This window comes from Microtus ochrogaster, linkage group LG7_11 (genome assembly GCF_000317375.1).
Source record: "Microtus ochrogaster isolate Prairie Vole_2 linkage group LG7_11, MicOch1.0, whole genome shotgun sequence".
NCBI lineage: Eukaryota > Metazoa > Chordata > Mammalia > Rodentia > Cricetidae > Microtus > Microtus ochrogaster.
The window spans coordinates 12,908,600-12,926,934 of NC_022032.1; the positions used below are offsets into that span (position 1 = coordinate 12,908,600).

At 35.4% G+C, this 18,335-nt stretch overlaps 1 protein-coding gene across 1 annotated transcript in view; it reads right to left on the bottom strand.

The window, feature by feature from the left end:
• Nucleotides 1-18,335, bottom strand: part of Sgcz (sarcoglycan zeta) — an 820,746-nt gene that overhangs the window by 17,173 nt on the left and 785,238 nt on the right. Inside the window, exon 5 of the mRNA XM_005362534.2 lies at nt 10,953-11,075. Within this exon, the coding sequence (XP_005362591.1) occupies nt 10,953-11,075 (123 nt within the window). The remainder of the gene's footprint in view (nt 1-10,952; nt 11,076-18,335) is intronic.

Here is an 18,335-nt window from a genome sequence, read left to right on the forward strand (position 1 = left end):
AATGAGAAATGGGAGTGGGAAACATAAGAAAAAGCACTGGGAAAATCCAGAGAATCATAACACCAATCTTAAAAAAACTCATATTCCACCAAATTGGAAAAATCTAAAAGAGATGGCTAATTTTCTCTTTACATATGACCTACCAAAGTTAAATCAAGATCAGATCAACAATTTAAACTGACCTATAACCTCTAATGAAATTAGAGTAATGTAAAAAAATCTACTAACCAAATAATAAAATAAATAAAGCCCAGGTGTAGGTGGTTTCAGTGCCAAATTCTCTAAAGCCTCAAGAGAAGGGTTAAAACCAATGCTCCTCAAGGTATTTTACAAAAAAGAAACAGAAGGAACATTCCTCAATTTGTTTTCTGTAAATAGTTATTCTGATACCGAAACCACATAAGGAACCAACACAAAGAATGAATTATAGACTAATGTCCCTTATGAGCCTTTGTGCAAAATTTCTCAGAAAAGAAATACTTGTAAGCTGAATTTAAGAATGCATCAAACAAAATATTCTACCCTGATGAAGTAGGCTCCATCCAAGAGATGAAGGGATGGTTCAACATAGAAAAACCTGTCAAGGTAATCCACTATATAAACTGAAAGACAAAAACCACATGATCATGTTTTTAGATGCCCAAAAGGCCTTTGCCAAAATCCAACACCTCTTCATGAAAAAGATCAGCAATATAAGGGATAGACCTTAACATAATAAAGTGAGTTTACAACAAACCCATTGTTAACATCAACCTAAGTGGAAAAAAAATCAATTCCACAAAAATCAGGAACAAGGGAAGATTGTATAATTTATCCATATCTATTTAATATAGTACTTAAAGTCTTAGCTAGAGCAATACTAAACTAAAGATCAATGTGATATAATCTGAAAAGGAAAAAGTCAAAATACATGACTGAAACTAAAAATTCTACCAGGAATCTCTTACAACTGATAAAAACTTTTTACAATGTAGCAGGATACAAAGTTAACTCATAATACACAAGCCTTCCAATATACAAAGGGACAAACTGACTGAAAAAGAAATCAGGGGAAAATCACCTTTTACAATGGTCTCAAATAATATAAAATAATCTAAATTGCACTGTCAAGCAAGAGAAAGACATATATGGTAAAACTTTAAGATATAAAGAAAGAAATTAAAGAAAATTTAAGAAGATAGAAAGACCACCCATGGCCATAGATGGGTTTTAGTAATATAGAAAAGTAGGTATCCAACCAACAGAAATCTACAGATTCAATGTAATTCCCATCAAAATTCTAACATAAATCTTGAAATGATAATTTTAAGCTTCAAACAGAAACATAAAAAAACTATGTATAACTAAAACAATCCAATCCTGATTAATAAAAACCTGCTGAAGGTATCACCATCTCCAACCTCAAGTGGTCCTGATACATATAGAATGAAAATCACAACGTTGACCCAGAAGCAGAGACACTGATCAGTGGAATCAAACTGAAGACCCAGACTTAGGCAATAGTTAATAATCACTAAAATCATCTTTAGAGGTGTCAGATCAAAACTGTTCAAGTCAGATACTCACTATAACCTTGGGAAATCAAATTGCAAATATTAATTTTCTTTCAATTAGGAATTCTCTCAAGTGTTAGACTGCTATATTTGTCATATTTCACAGGCAACTGTTCTGTGTTTGAAATAAATAAGAAATCATTTTAATCTAATTTTTATTGCTTTCATGTGTTAGACACTAAAACAATTTGAACATTCAAATAAATTTAAATTGTATTCACATGAATCAAAAACTAAATAAGGCATTGTAAATTTTTTAGAAATGTTATTTATAATAATTGGTCATTATTTATTGGGGCACAGTAAAATTCTATTTGCCTCACTTCAAATATAACATGAACTTACATGAAAAACTACAGAAAAATAGTATTATGCTAATTCATATGCATATGAATGTATAAGATGTGTGATAGGATATTATCTTTTATACATCTCTAAAGTCACATTCAATGAAATAGAAATAACATTAAAATTAAATGTATCTATTTTTCATCCTCCCTCTCTTCCTCTTCTTGATAGATGAACAACTGAAAATAAACGTTATTCTAAAAGTTATTTGTAATGAAACCTTATGTTTTAGTTTTTAAAAAGTCTATTAGTATGCTTTTTGAATAGTTTCACAAACATTTTAAATTGGTCACTTTCAAAACAAACAATACAAGACAAGCATTGGGAAAAACGTTCTCATCTTCCCTGAGATTATAAAATCACAAATGACCATGTCATCCCTACCCCATACAGGCCACATGCTCAGGCAAAGTTGAACGATATGAACTCTAATTCTGTGTTTGTATTTTTTAGTTTGGTTTGAAATTTTTCTTTTAATGTTTACTGTTTGATTTTCTTTTCTTGTGTTTTGTTGTTTCTTCACACACACACACACACACACACACACGAGACAGAGAGAGAACTTGAGGTAGGGTGGATATAAAATTGGGGAGTATGAAGGACATAATAAAATATATTCTATAAAAAATTTCATAAAAATGTAAAGGAAAAAAATAAAAACACAAATGCGAGAAAACATGGAGTAGGAATTTAGAAGCTGGAAAAGAAGAGGTATGATTTTTTTCAGAAAGCCAGTACCATTCAGCCAACACGTGATTTGATGATAGTGAAAAATGTTCCAAGCTTCTATCTTCTAAAATTAGAAATAAAGAACAGTTACATAAAAAAGAAATTGAAATATTGGCAACAGGGAACTAAGACAACCAATTAGTAATTGCAGAACATACACACAATTCACTCCAAGTCCTATATTTTCCTTTTCTCTTTTTTTCCTCTTCTTCTCTGCCACCCTTCCATCTTTTGTAGGAAACAAATCACTGCACTGCTTATCAGTGACAAAAATCACGATCCTGGAGAGCTTTTCAACCCACACAAAGTGCATTCATGCACATGTGTTCAGCTGAACTTAGGATGAACATTCATTTTCACACGCCATGGAGAGTCCATTCCAGGACAGTGGTCAGCAGGATTATGGGGGTTCAGCTGATCCAAGGCTAAAATGAAGTCTTTCTCAATAGGCAACGGACCTTAGAAATCGCAAACTAAAATCATCCCTTCTGTTGTCATTCATTGGCTATTGCCAAGATTTCAGCGTTCATGGCCACTTCAAGGCATGGATGTTCTGCTGAGGGCTATCTGTGATTTAGTAGAATAGTTCAACTCACAGCATGTTCATGTTTCTTTACTTCTAACTTTACCAGAAGATGTGGCCAGTAAGTCAATTAGATCTTATAGGTCTCAATCCTGTTGCAGATATGCTCATTCTTGGTCTGGATGTATTGTAGAAACAGATGGATACCGACACAGATAAAATGCATTAGAAACATGAGTGGGCAATAACAAAGGAGACACAGATCTAGTTCCCTCTGTCTGCCACTCAGCACAATATTAAATTCCTGGAAGCAGCTTAACCTGAGATATGATGAGAAGCAACGCTAATAAAACATTCTCTGTACTGAGGAATTGATGAATTACTGCAAATGTGTATTCTCATCAACTGCAAAACTGATACTCATGTTCTGAATTAGATCATACGACATTAATTTAATTGTGATAAAGTTCTGACTTTTAAATAATTTGCTGTGTAATATGTTTTCAAGATTTTTCTTTCTTGTTCTACTGTTTTTTATTTAAGTACTTTGAAATACCTGACAAACGACTTTCATTACATTGAATTTAATATGATACATATTAAATGGTCAAAATTATTTGATATAGTGACATGCATTTTAGAGAAAGAAAAGGGAGGGATAAAATGATAAAGAAGTGTAAAATGTCTTCACAGAAAATGCTTTAAGAGCAAAAGTCATTTCACTAACACATAGTATCATGATGCTTATTCACTCACTCTAATATCCATAGTAACCTTCATCATATGCTGCTCCATTACCATGTGCCAAGCATCATGAGAACATGGACCAGCTCATGTTACTTCAAAGCAATTACTTCAAACTCAGAATATCCAGAAAGGTGTTATCATTATTACTCTCACATTTTATGGATGAGGAACTGATGCTTGAGATGATAATTACATTCAGAGTTACTGTAGCAGAAAGCGTTGTACCTCCAGTATGAAAGCACCTGGGAACGAGGGTGTTTGAACCCTTCATCACTGTCTAGCCTGATCCTTCCACAGTTCACCTCCTTCCTCTTTTACTCCACACAGTAGACATGGTATCAGGGCACCAAGAATGGCTTTACCAGTCATGTGTTATCATTACTACAGTTTAACTTTTAAATAGCCCTGATTTTTAGCTCTTTATGAGTCAGAGTTAAAATTTTCTTTTAAATCTTTAAAAATATTATTTAGTTTTCCAGTAATGTAAGAAAACTGAGATGGATTTTCAAGTTGCATGTAAGTTCTTTCACTAACAGAGATAGTATTGACATTTAATTAGTGTTTTGGTTAGACATACATTTTGTGCCTTTTTCTAAGGAAAGGTTATTGTTAAATACTTGTGGCCAATAACATATGTTATTTCACAATTACCAACTCTTATCATACTGTCTGATAAGTAAAGCTATTATTATCAGTTTTAAGTAAAAATTAGAGCTTCATGGTACCTGGTTATTTAAATTCCTCTTTAGTATAAATTTCTTAAGTGATAGAAAACATTAATAATTTTGAAGATACTGGATTACAGTGAAATTTTAACTGACATAGAAACATAAAGATATGCATATTACATAATATTAATGACATTTGATACAAGGAGACATTATAATATAATTTTTAAATAAGGGGAACCTATCTCTTCAAACTTCATTTTGTTATGTTAAAAAACCTTTCTTGAAGATTTTATAAAAATATGTAATACATAAAGGATTTCTGATAATCTTATAATGAAAGGAAAACACAAATATTTTACTTCTGTTTAGCTATAATATAAAGGTTTTCTGTAGCTGTGTATGGGAGTGTGATAGCTTTGATAAGACATGAAGGAGAGACCTTATTTAAGGACCAACCAAAAGTTGGTATTGTCTAATAGGGAATATTGAATAGCAACCCATTAATTTTATTTCTGTTTTAGGATTTTAATATTATTAAGTCACTTAAAATATCCTAAATTTACTTCTTTTTACATGTATGATTATGTCTGTATTTCATGGTTGAGCCGTTGCCCAAGGAGGACAAAACAGGCCAGAAGATGGCGATAAATCCTTTGAGACTATAGTTTCAGACAGTTGTGAGTTAATGTTGGAAGTAAAACTCATGTTCTATGGTAGAGCAGCATTAACCACTAAGTCATCTCTTTAGCCTCTACTAGGTCTCTTTTTATTTTGAATGATAGATTTTTTTAAAAATATTTTGCCCTTTGTTAATGTTTTACCAAAATGCTTAGGATCCAGTAGAGTTTAGTTGCAATTGTTTACGTTCCATGTACATCACAAACTCAGTTTTAAAATGACGTAAATGGGATATGTACATGACAAAGCTATTTCTATGTAGTAATGTTACAAAATATATTTTTCCATAAATCCTCTTTGTATCGACTTCACCCATTCTGGAGCTCATGGTGCCTTGGTTAGATTTACTATTGCTATAATGAAACACAATGACCATCAAAACTTGGGGAGAAAAGGGTTTATTGAATTTCTACTTTCATATTACTGTTCATACTGAAGGAAGTCAGAACAGGAACTCATACAAAGCAGAAACCTGGAGGCAGGAGCTGATATAGAGGCCATGAAGGGTTTAGGCTTACTGGCTTGTTCTCCATGGCATCCTCAGCTTTTTTCTTAAAAGACCCAGGACCACTCATCCAGGGATCGCCCCATGCATAATTGGCTGGACCCTCTCTCATTGATCACTAAGAAATTGTCCTAAGGCTTTGATTACAGATGATCTTTTGAAGGTATTTTCTTAATTGAGGCTCATTCCTCTCATATGATTTTAGCTTGTGACAAGTTGACAAAAAAACTAGCCAGTATACATGGTATGTGACAGCTTCAAGTCTATAATACAACACCCAACCCTGAGATTCCTGAGGTGTAAATCTCCTAACTCTTCAGTGGCCTGTAACGTCCTTGACTTTTAGAGTCTAGTCACAGGTAATGCTATTTAAGATAAAAACAAAACATATCTTGTGTAAGTTACTATTTGGTTGCTATAAATAAAATTAATTTCCAAATTTAATAATATTTTATTCATTCTTTGACAATTTTATTCATATAAACAATGTATCTCCAACACATCCACCATACTTCAAATTTCTGCCTCCCTTCTTTTGTCCTGAACCACTACCCAAAGAATCCACCTCCTACATTGATAACATCTTCTATTTTTATAATCTACAGTGTTTAATTTATGCTGCCCATGTACATAGGGCTGTGGGTCTATCCACAGAAATGTGGCAAAAGAGCAGCACCATGACCTTGAATAAAAACGATTCCTCCCACAGAAGCCAGAAACTGTCATGGAGTCATGTTATGCCTTCTCCCATTCCTTTCATTTTTAGTAATGGAGCTTTTTAATGCAGTCAATTAGGTAATAAGAAGTATAAATTTGCATTTGTTATCCATATAGCATTTTCTACTTGTTTATTGTCATTTTCATATTTTGACCTCTGCCTTTTATTTTTTACAAGTACTTAACAAATTTAAAACACATGAGAATAGCAATGACAAACCAAATTATGATTTTAGTATAAATTGCATCTGCAAGATACAAATTTGATCCAGAATTTGTCTTAATTTATTTTTATGACTCTTTTTTATCTAAACCATACATATTAAATATTAATAAAAATACTACTTAAAAGAAGAAAACTGGGGCTGAAAAAAAAATCAAGCTTTCCCCAGTGTCTCAGGCAGAGTAACAGTAACTATGGCCCAACAGCCCAAGGAGATCATGTCTTGTGTCTTTTGTGAATATGTAGATAATGTATTATATATGTTATGTTTCATGAGAAACGGGGCTTGACATATGTAATTCACATTTTTCATCAGTGAACTAAGAGTATTTTCTGGATGTCCAGGTATTTGATAATACAAACAGAATAGCACAGTATAACAAGCACCATTGTTCTGCCTAATTTTAGGTCAACCTAATACAAGTTAGAGTCATTTTAGAAGAAGGAACCTCATTTAGGAGACTATCCCCCCAAAGAAAGGCATGTGGGTAAGTGTGTGATGTATATTCTTGTTAGAGTCATTTTAGAAGAAGGAACCTCATTTAGGAGACTATCCCCCCAAAGAAAGGCATGTGGGTAAGTGTGTGATGTATATTCTTGGTTAAAGATCAAGGTGGTAAGTTCTAGGCCACTGTGGATGGTGTACTTCTGGCTTCGTGACTCTGTGTGCAAATTGAGCAAGCCTTGGAGGATAAGCTAATAAGCACCATTTCTTCACCGCTTCTGCATCAGCTCCTGCCTAGAGTTTCTGGCCCCAACTTCTCTGGATGATAGACTACAAATCAGAAGATGAAAAAAAGCTATCTCCTTGAGTTGCTTTTGGTTATAGTGTTTTATCACAATAGAAACTTAATTATGATACCATCATATGAACCATTAAAAGGGGTTATTTTCCAGCTGATGGAAGACAATGAAATGAGAAAAATTTGACAGAAGAGAAGCTAAAGAAGGCCACATTAAGAAAGAAGTTGAAGACACTCTGCCTGTATACAGGCAGGAGTCATTGGGCCGTGTAAGAAGCAGTGGTATCTTCTAAGATCCATGGCCATCATCCTCTTACCCACAGCAGGCAAGGACAGAAAGGTTTTGTAACAATGCCCACTAAAGTGTGATGCCTAAGAAATGAGATAATTTATTCATGCTACATCAAAGTTAATTATATCTTAAAGAATTTCCCTCGTCTAGCACATAAAGGAACTTTGAGCATCAAATAGAATCTGTTGACTATACTGAACAGAGAAGTTCCTTTTTTAACAATTTATAGTTTTAAAATTTGAAATTAATTCAACTATGTAAATTTTCCCTTCCCTTTCATCCCTCCAATGCACCCCATGAACCTCTCTTTGTGCTATGCTTTCTCTTAAATTCATGGTCTCCATTACTTTAATTGTTGAATTGGCAATCTGCATTAACATAATACATATGAATAAATTAATATATATCAACATAATATATGTGCTTATGTATATATATGTATGTATACCTTTAAAAATATAAATACAACCTGCTCACAATTATAAGGTCTTTAGTATGCATATGATTTCAGGGCTTATAACTAATCTGGGGAGACAGGTCTTTCCTGGAGTAGGCTATCACATTCCCAGCATTCCTTAGTTGCCTGTAGTTTTATGTCAGAATTCACATTGCCTTTTCATCATGAGTGCTTTCAAGCTTTATGTTAGGCAGCTTAATTTTCAATATTTGTTTTACCAGAATAAAAATAGGAAACATTTCCTTGAGACCTTGGATAAAAATAAACCACAGAAACTTCTGCTAGCAAAGACCTCTGACCAAACAGCTTATTCGTGTTAATGGCTGTGACTTGCATATGCACTTCAAAACTGAAACTCCATTTCCATTTAGAAGTTTCTAGGGCATGGTTCAGTGTTGTCTCAGGTCTCTGATGTCTCCAGCACCAGGAAGTTTAAGAAACAACTGGAAAGCTGAATTGAGTGGTCATGCCAAGTGCATAAACCTCTAATGTGTCCCTAGAGGACATTAAGTGACCACACATCACTTTTCTTTGTGCCTGATTTAGTCAGTACTCCCGCAGCTTTCCAGACAAACTGCTTTTTTTCCTGGGGTCTGAGTGGTACCACGTTCTCAGCATTTGACCAGCTCCGAGGAACAAAAGTCCTGCTTTAGAAAGGACTGGCAGTGAAGCTGTCCTTATCACAGTGGGCTAATGCAATAGACAAGAACGGGGAAGTAGAAGCCAGGTAATGAAAGCAAACCAGGAAATATTGATTCCAGCCCAGCACACTGTTTAATTTTAAAGACAGTTCCTCAGAAAATTCTTTCTTGTGTTGTCAAACAAGCGCGGGGACCTGTCTATCTTTCCAATCATTCTTTTAGAAACACACGGGGGTGAGACACTCTTGACTTTCCAGCAAACAGGAGGGCATCGGGAACAGGCGGCTGTATTTCTCTCTTCTTCCAGAACGCCACATTGAATCGCTGCCATTTGGAGAACAGAGAGAGCGAGAGATACTTTGTCCTCACTCACTTCTCTCCTGTCTGCTTTCTGCCAACACAAAACAGATGTCTGCGTCCAATTAATCGTTTTCCTCCGACTTGAGGACTTTCACTTTCCGAATTTGGATTCATCGTTTTACCTTTCTTTGTTTTCTGCTATTGTGCGTGGGCTACAAATGAAAGCGCTGATTGCAGTTGATGGGCGCAGCCTGAAAGCACCGGATTTGAGTCTGCTGTGTTGAAAGGTTTATGTCCTTTATGAGCTTACTGGGCTCGAGAAGATAATTGCATTAGGTGAGATCTGGAGTTCATAGTCGGGAATACAAAACAAGCAGAGTTTTAAAGGTTTTATATTTGAACTAGAGTCTAACACCCCTTTTTATCAAGGAATGTCAAGGAATATTAAGAACAGGTACACATTTTAGTCCCTTTAAGCAAATTACTACCTCGCAAATCTAGTCCGGTCAAGAGCAACTTGTTTCTCATCTGGACTGAGCAGGACTTTCATGTTACAGCCTTTTTGCTGTGCAGCTCCGCAGGACCTCTGGTTTAAAACTAGGAAGCTGTTCAAATGGGCTGCCAAAACTCTGAAACAATGGTCCACATTCTTTGCCTCTCTTAAATTGCTGTTCTTTTGGTTAGTTAGTTAATTTGTGTGGTCATCTTATATTTTGTGGCAGCAATAGAAAGTGAAAGTAGTCATGTTCATGTTAGGGCGTGACCTCCAGTGTATACACACCTATATTCTAAATAAGCTAACCACAAATATGTTAAAACCTATAAGCACCGTAATTTTGTCTCAGATCTATAGTCATTTTGTCTCAGATATACAGACATATCCCCTGTGTAAATCATCCACTTCCTTCTGAAACAAGAGTTCATCAAACATGTCATTATTCATAAAGTGAAAGAAAGTGAGAAAGGTTTCATCTTAATTTTAATTCCTATGGATATTGCTTGAATAGGAAAACTTTCATGCCACCAATTTACAATTCATAGAGATCCTTTGTCACACGTACTTTGAAGTCTTGTCAGAATAGTTACCTAATTTATATGGGGCACCCTGGAGTCAGTGTCTCTTTGTAGTGTTATTTGTCAAAAGACTGGAGCACTGCTTTAAAGTATATGTGAGGGGACCTGCCAATCCCTTGCCTTCATATTGTGTTCTATGCTCGGTCCAATTATCTCTCCTATGCATGTGAAATTATAACCTATATTTGTCTTTGATATTTTCATTTTAGGAGTGTTACAAGCAAGAATAAAGCTATTCTGAAGTTAATACATGGTAGTCTGGTAAAGGAGGAAGGATTTAGCATGAATCTGTATGTGTCTGTTTCTCTGTGTGTTGGGATGTGTGTATGTGTGTGTGTGTGTGTGTGTGTGTGTGTGTGTGTGTGTGTTAGATATACAAAAATGTTGTATAAGCTCAGCAGGCAGTGAAGCCATACACAAGAAGGTTGTCTCTGGGAAACAGGACAATGGAGACAATGGACACCTTCAGATTTGTCGCCTTTACACATATTTTTTATGACACCTAACTCAGTATTTTAGTTGATTTGAGTGATACAATTTATATATATTTATGAAAAGTTTTATTAATATTTAGTCTCTGTTTTCCAACCACAATTAATGACTTTATTTGTAGTTATTTGAAAAGTAAATATATTATAAGATTGACAACTAGGCTTTTGGGAAGGAAGCCAGAAATTATGTAAAGGAATTTCTATGGAATTTTGTATGCTTTTATTGGGTAAACAACATTGAAAGATCTCCATTACAGTACCTGTGACCTTTAGTTTCTCAGCCCCAATGGTTATCTCGTCTTCATCGGCAGAAAACAGCACCCTGCCATCTTCACTTGCTCTTACTTCAAATCTTTTACACTGTGCCTCCACAGCCTCCGCTCCTGAAGTCAGAGGAAAGGTTTCAAAATCAAGCTGGGGTCAGAACACCATTAGCATATACGATGTTTATAAAATATTGCAATACACATAGCATTCATCTCATGCATCTTGGCTGCATGTTTTATATCAGAATGAACATTTTGAAGCTCTCATCCTTTTCAAAAGACCCTGATTTCACTGAATATTTACAGACTAGATGAAATGGTCATGTGTGTTAATTCTAAATGTTTAAGGTTGTTCTAATATAGGGTGCGTACTTAGCCAGATATAAACACCTGATGTATCTACAAAGGCAGACAATGCCTACTTTGATATCTACTGGAGATGAAGATTTGCCATTCATTTCACCTGGCAAGTGAGAGGCAGATGCTCAATAACTGTGACCCAAATGACTCACATCTCTTTGAAGTGCAGACTACAGAACTCAGGTTATTCTTTTTTTTTTTTTTAAAGATGTCTTTATTTTTATTTTATGCGCATGAGCATCTAGCTGCATGTTTATGTGTGTACTGCATTCATGCAGTGCTTTGGCAGCCCGTGACCCTTCAGAAAAGAGAACTGGCTATCGGAGAAAGTGTCTGCAGAGGAGAAGGACTCATCCTGGTGAAGGAGAAATTGGTTTACAGAAATGATGAGATTTGTACTGGGGAAGGAAGGGATTGCTGTGTGGCTCACCCAGGACTCCAGACTGACTTTAGAGCAGAAAATAAAAGCGACATTGATAAATATATGGGATGGGGGGGGGTGACTGCCTCTTGGAGGTGGGAGGGAACAAGTAGGGGGAGGAGGAAGAAAGAGAAAGAAAGGAGGAAGAAGAAGAAGTGGGAAGGAAAGTCTGTGCTGTAGAAATGTTCTACCCTTCCTGGCAACCTTTGCTCAAAATGTCTGTTGTAACTGCTATATCCAAACAATTTGAAGGGAAAAGTATGACTCTCTGTTCTGTCCATATCAATATCAAGTTCAAATAGCTAAGTGCATAAATACACTCAGGTTATTCTAAAGAACCAATCCTTTGTGAATCTTAAATTATTCCACATTTCATAGATTTTTAGTATAGATATCTTCTTACCCTTTCATGCCAATGAATTTAAACCCATTTTATAATTACCCTTGCAATGGTTTTGTTTTCTATATTTTTGGTAGTTAATTTTCCATATTTTTTACTTAAAATGTAAGCAACTTAACTACTCTAAACAACTTAACTGCTCCAAAGTATAATTTAAATAGAATTTATACATACACATGTGTGTGTCCACACATACATGCATTCTTAGATATAACCTGTTCAATATGTATGATGTTACTCATGTGTATGTTTTCAGGGCAGACGATTTAGCACTGAAAACACAATTGAGGTGTTAATTTCTTTGGTTAATTCCTCTTCCACTCCCAGATTTTCTCAACTGCCTATAATTCTTTGTAATGAGGCCTCATGGGCTGTTCTCATCCACATTGGCATGGATTTGTGTAGTTCTTGTTCAGCTCATGTATGGGTAATCATGTTGTGAGACTTTATGAGTGTAGTTTCTGATAGTACCATGAGACACAGTCTCACAGCAACTCCCTGATTCTCTGGCTCCTACAATTTTGTCACCTCATCTTTCACAAAACAATCTGTTGTTCTTGACTTTGGTTAAACTCAGAGATAGAAGGTAAGTCCCTGTTGCTGTGGATACTATATACTTGATAAAGAGGCCCCGGAGACCCCTGAGTTGGAACTGTCCTGAATACTGCCTCTCTGAGGACTAGTTGTCATTGTACCGGTAGGTACCAAGCTTCCAAAGGTGAGAGGCAAGCAGTAGTCCTATCTAGCTATGTGGCCTATGAGGTACACCATCTAATATCATAACAGTATAACCCTAAAGGTACAGTAGTGGCACACATACCTTAGGGCTAATCATTAGGTCTCTAATTGAAATAGGATGCATTTAATAGAAGGGGAACCATTCCCGATAGGTAGTGACATTTTATTTGTATTTTAATTCATAAAGCTTGCCTGAAAATCAGAGAGTAAAACAGCCCCATTGGTTAGCCTTATGGTCTTGGCAGTGGTGACACACACCTTTAATCCCAGTAGTCACACTAGTTGCCATAGAAATTAGGCAGTGCAAGCCTTTAATTCCAGTGGTGCACAACTTTAATCCAAGCCCTAGAGAGGATTATAAAATGAGAGGAGACAGCTCTAATTCTCTCATTTTGAGATTCTAGGAGGCAGGATCACCATTTTCAGACTGAGGTCGAGGGAAGAGCAAATGCCTGGCTGCTTTGCTTTTCTGGCCTTCAGGTTGAACCTCAATATCAGTCGAAGAGCTTCTAATAATTGTGCTACACAGGTACTGGAACTGAGCTAACTACTCAGTGACAGTGAATTCATGGTAATTAGAAGAGTATCTATAAGCCCAATTTACCTACCAATCATAATCATTAACAACAATCTATGACCTCTTGTACTTATAGACAATGTAATTTTCACCTCTCTTTAAGAAAACTTATCTTTGCAACACATGGAAAACCACAATCAATTAAAATCATTTATCTTTTAAAAATCAAAGATGTTTTCTTATAAAATTTAAAGATAATAGTGAGGTAAATATTGAAGACTTACTGTCCATGGTCATCATCTTGATTTTGTGAATATTATTTCAGAAATTAGTATTCATTTGAATGTTTTGTTATCCAATTATAGTCTAACCTTGTATTTTGCAATCAGCCATTGTTGCATAGTAACTCAACTAAGAGATAGTCAAAACATTGAGGCCAGTGTGTTGACATTTGACTTCTAGGCTTATGTATCTCTCTGTGTTTAAATCTGTTTCCAAGAGACTCAGTACAAGTGGCTCCTTACAATAGGTACACATTGAGGCTCAATGGTCTGAGAGGTATTATAGACCTTCTACACATAAAACTTTAACAATATGCCATTTTATCATCTTCAGATATACACAATTGCTGAGATAAATTGATTAACAAGTTATATTTAATGGCATCGACATATACTAGATAACTATACACATATGAAGACATTATATATATGCTCTCACGGGTTAGTAAACATTTCCTAGGAATAGTGATTAATGTCTTTATTCAGAGGACACTATGCAAATATTAAAATATTATATTGCATGTCACATAATCTATTGCAAATAAACTATTAGAAATAAGCTATTAGAGACTTTATTAGGTTAGTGCCTGGCTCTGGAAAAGGGAGTTGAAATTTTAATTCATTAACATTAAATGAGCAAAGCCAAATAAGCAAATTACACAATATTTATGCATGCAGAATAGATGAGATGCATCTAAGTTATAAATTAATGCATGCAAAAAATCATCCAATTGAAAAACAGATATAAAATTAATACTTCAGAGTACACTTTATTCACCATATTAGCATAATTACAGATGGCAGAATTGCAAGCAATTAGCAATGACTTGATAGTAAAGAAATGTTTTATATCAGAAAATAATTATATAGCATCACATTTACATGCATTCCTTTTCTTTTCTACAAATGAATAACAGGCAAAACTATATAAATGGAGACACAATCAGTAATTGGGACTATCAATGTCTAACATTAAAATACTATACATTATAATACTGCACTTAGTATTATTTTGGGTTTCCTATCATTTGCTTGCATCTAGTATCTTTTATTCTAAGGCAAGGTCAAGTTGTCCAAAAGTGTGATTGCATTAAGTAGAAAAAGACTATGAGCTATTGTGTTTGCATTTTCTACATTCAATTGAAAAAATACTAAAACTGAAATTTTTCTTTGATAAGAACTTCTATGGGTGACTAAATAATACAGTTGCAAGAGATTTCTAGGTTCCCTTCAAACTAATACGAAGAAAACTAAAGATAGATTTCAGCGGTTATGTCTGCCTGTCTTCGTTTTGTGTTTCTCAAACACTGTATGAGCTCTTATTACATCATACATCCTTTGAGATTTAATTTTATATGTGTTCAACATGTTCATGTTCTTGGATATCTTTAAGAGATTAGAAATTCCCACACACACACACACAAAAACAAAACTCAGCTTCATAATTCTTCATCCAGAAATTCCTGTTTTAAAGTTACTACGTGTACAAATGAAATCTAAAAAAAAAAAAAACAAAAACAAAATAATAGCAGCCCAATTATTATGAGGTGGACAAATAAATTCTAAAAACCAAAACAGTTGCAGTCACCATTGGAGAGCAACAGCCATGGCTTTGCAGTACCTTATCGCTACAAGTCTCAAAAGGCCACAAGATGAAGATTGAATGCCATCAAGCTGGCTCAGAGAGAGCATTAACGAACATACCAAGTTCGTGTGTGACGTGATGCGAGTGTGTTGCTTTGAGCTCTGGGAGAAGTATACCATGGACCTCCTCGGGGTTTACAAGTACAAGTGTGCCATCATGGTACTCAAGAGGGTGGGGATGAATATGTTAGGCTATATTTTGTTTTATAGTATGAATGACATTAAAAATACACATTCACAGAGCAGGGAACCCTGATCGCTCTTTGGGCTGACGAGGGAGGGGGACTTGATTGGGGGAGGGGGGAGGGAAATGGGAAGCGGTGGTGGGGAAGAGACAGAAATCTTTAATAAATAAATAAATTTAAAAAAATAAAATAAAAAAGGGAAAAATATACATGTGAAATGTATACTAGGAACATCTGTCATGGGGGAAGATACATTAGAAAACAAAGAAGAGCAACCTCAAGCCAGGCTGGAGGGTTTTCTTCTCCAGACTCTGAAGACTTCAGCATTTGTGATTTTCCTGGGGCCCTGTGAGAGTCATGTTTATCCCTCCTCCCTACAGCTGCTGACCCATGGATTAAGGCCACAGCTGCTCTTTGACTTCCAGGAACTAATACAGCAGTGGCAATACTCAAATTTAGTGGGTTACCTTTATGCTCCTGTCTCTCTTCCTGATAACACCTATCAGCCTTTGTCCAAACCAACAATCTGTAGTTAGGTATTCCCCAGTAAAGGCTTACTTTTTAGTTGTCACTGTTTGTACCACTTCCTTACCTATAATTCCTTCTTCACACCTCTTGTTCTCCATTTTTATTTTAAAATCAACTAGGAAGTGGGTTGGCGAGTTGGGTTGTTAAGCACATTTGCTACTCAAGCAGAGGAATGATATTTGATTCCCAATACCTAAAGGTGGCTAGCAACAATCTGTAACTCCAGTTCTAGGGGATCTTATGTCATCGCCCGGCCTCCATAGGCACTGCAGACACACAGTGCATTTACAAAGCAGCAAAACCTTTATACATATAAAATAAAAATAGGTAAATCTTAAATTAGCTAAGAATTATGCATGTAAAAGTTTGCAAATAATTTTACATAGCTTCCACTGGAGGAAATAGCTGCTATTACCAACATTATTGAAATCCTTATTGCCACCTTTTCTTAAGCACATGTCTCTCCATCCTTGCCGCTGAGAAAACTTTAGTCTGCACAATAATTTATATCCATTTTCCAACTGCATATTTTTTATGATTTAGAGCTTAGATGTAGAGCATCTATTTCAGTTCATTAATATTTTAAAATCTGTTTATTTAAACATATTGAATTAACATTTTTAACTCCCGGTGAAAATGGTTCTCATCATTCTTTTTTTTACCGTTTGTTATGTATATGTGGTGTGTGCTTTTCAAATGCTTTCTTAGTTGTAATGCCTGAACATAGTTTCATTTCTTGTGTTAATTATACATTTAAATTTTGATTGAGTTAAAATTTAATGAAATTAAGAATTTAGTAATTGTTAATTTTGTGTGTATCTCTCAGTCTCCTTTTCTCTGCCTCCTCTGTCTCCCTCTGTATGCACATGTGTGGGGGCTTATTTAATTAGAGCCTCATACCTTCTGAGTTTGAATCACATCGGTGAAAAAGGCACTGTCAGTAATCACAAGGTTGTTGTGTGAAAAATCTCAGCACTAGGCATGTGTTACTTCACAGGACTCACATATAATGAAGACTATCACAGTGTTGGGCACAGGTTTTATATTCATAATTCCAGGATGGGATATACAAGCAGAAGTATTATATGAATATGGAAGCAGAAATATCAGGAGTTTAGGTCATTGTAAGAAATAAGTTGCTGTGGTCCATATTTATAATACATTTAGAAAATTATTTCTGAATTCAAATCATCAGAAATATAAAGGAGACATTGACCCCTCTCTTCCCTAGCAGGCAACTGGTGTCTGCCTCTCTCAGAACTCCAGGGACTGTAAAGTCACAAGCAGTCTGATATATTACTGAGCCTAGGATGAGAAGGAGGGACAACCTCAAGGCTTAGGATATGTATTAGACAAAAATTTGCATAGATAATTTGTGGTGGGTATAAGTTAAAAGAGCATGAAGGTTGTACCAGACAATGTGACACAGAAGACAAGGATGTCCCATGACCAGGAACCTTAAGACCACCCTCTTCTACCAATTCTTACACCACCCATTTCTTACATTTCTCTAAGCTTGCATCTCAGTTTTGTAGAATTGGATTTTGAAAACTGTTTCACATTTGCTATTCTTTGAATTTGCAATTACAACATGAAAATCCTGGGTTTTTTTCCCACAGCCATCTGCAGCTACTAGGTTAGTCAATGGTTAGACACATGACCCTGTCCTCACACAAAGAAACACAATAAAGGAAAGAAAGAAAGAAAGAAAAGAAAGAAGGGAGGAAGGAAGGAAGGAAGGAAGAAAAGACAGACAGAAAGAAAGAAAGAAAGAAAGAAAGAAAGGAAGGAAGGAAGGAAGAAAGAAAGGAAAGAGAAAAAGAAGAAAGAAAGGAAAAACAAAGAAAGAAGAAAAAGATGAAAGAAGGCAAGAAGGAAGGAAGTAGGGAGGGAAGGAGGAAGGAATGACAGTTGTACAGCTGCTGCTCATATGTAGTTATTAAAAACACAACTACGTTGGTTCTAGGATCTGAAGAAATCAAACAAAAAAGAGATAGAGTAACTCACTCTGGCTGGTGCTTGTAAAGTCAGAAGGGCCTATGAAGAAAAACACATAAAAGGAATCCCACACTAGCTCAAAATTGAGAAATAGATAGCTATTTATTTAGGAGTAGACTCACAAATCAGAATCCTCTGCTTGAGAGGAGATCAGAAAATGGAATCCACAACTGCAACAGAGAGGCCAGATAAGAGGTCAGACACATGCTCTATATGGGCATATATAATATAAGAGGCCACAACCCAGAGGGTAGGTAACTACTAGCTGTAAGACTCCCTACAGCACCTCCCCCATTTGTTTAAAT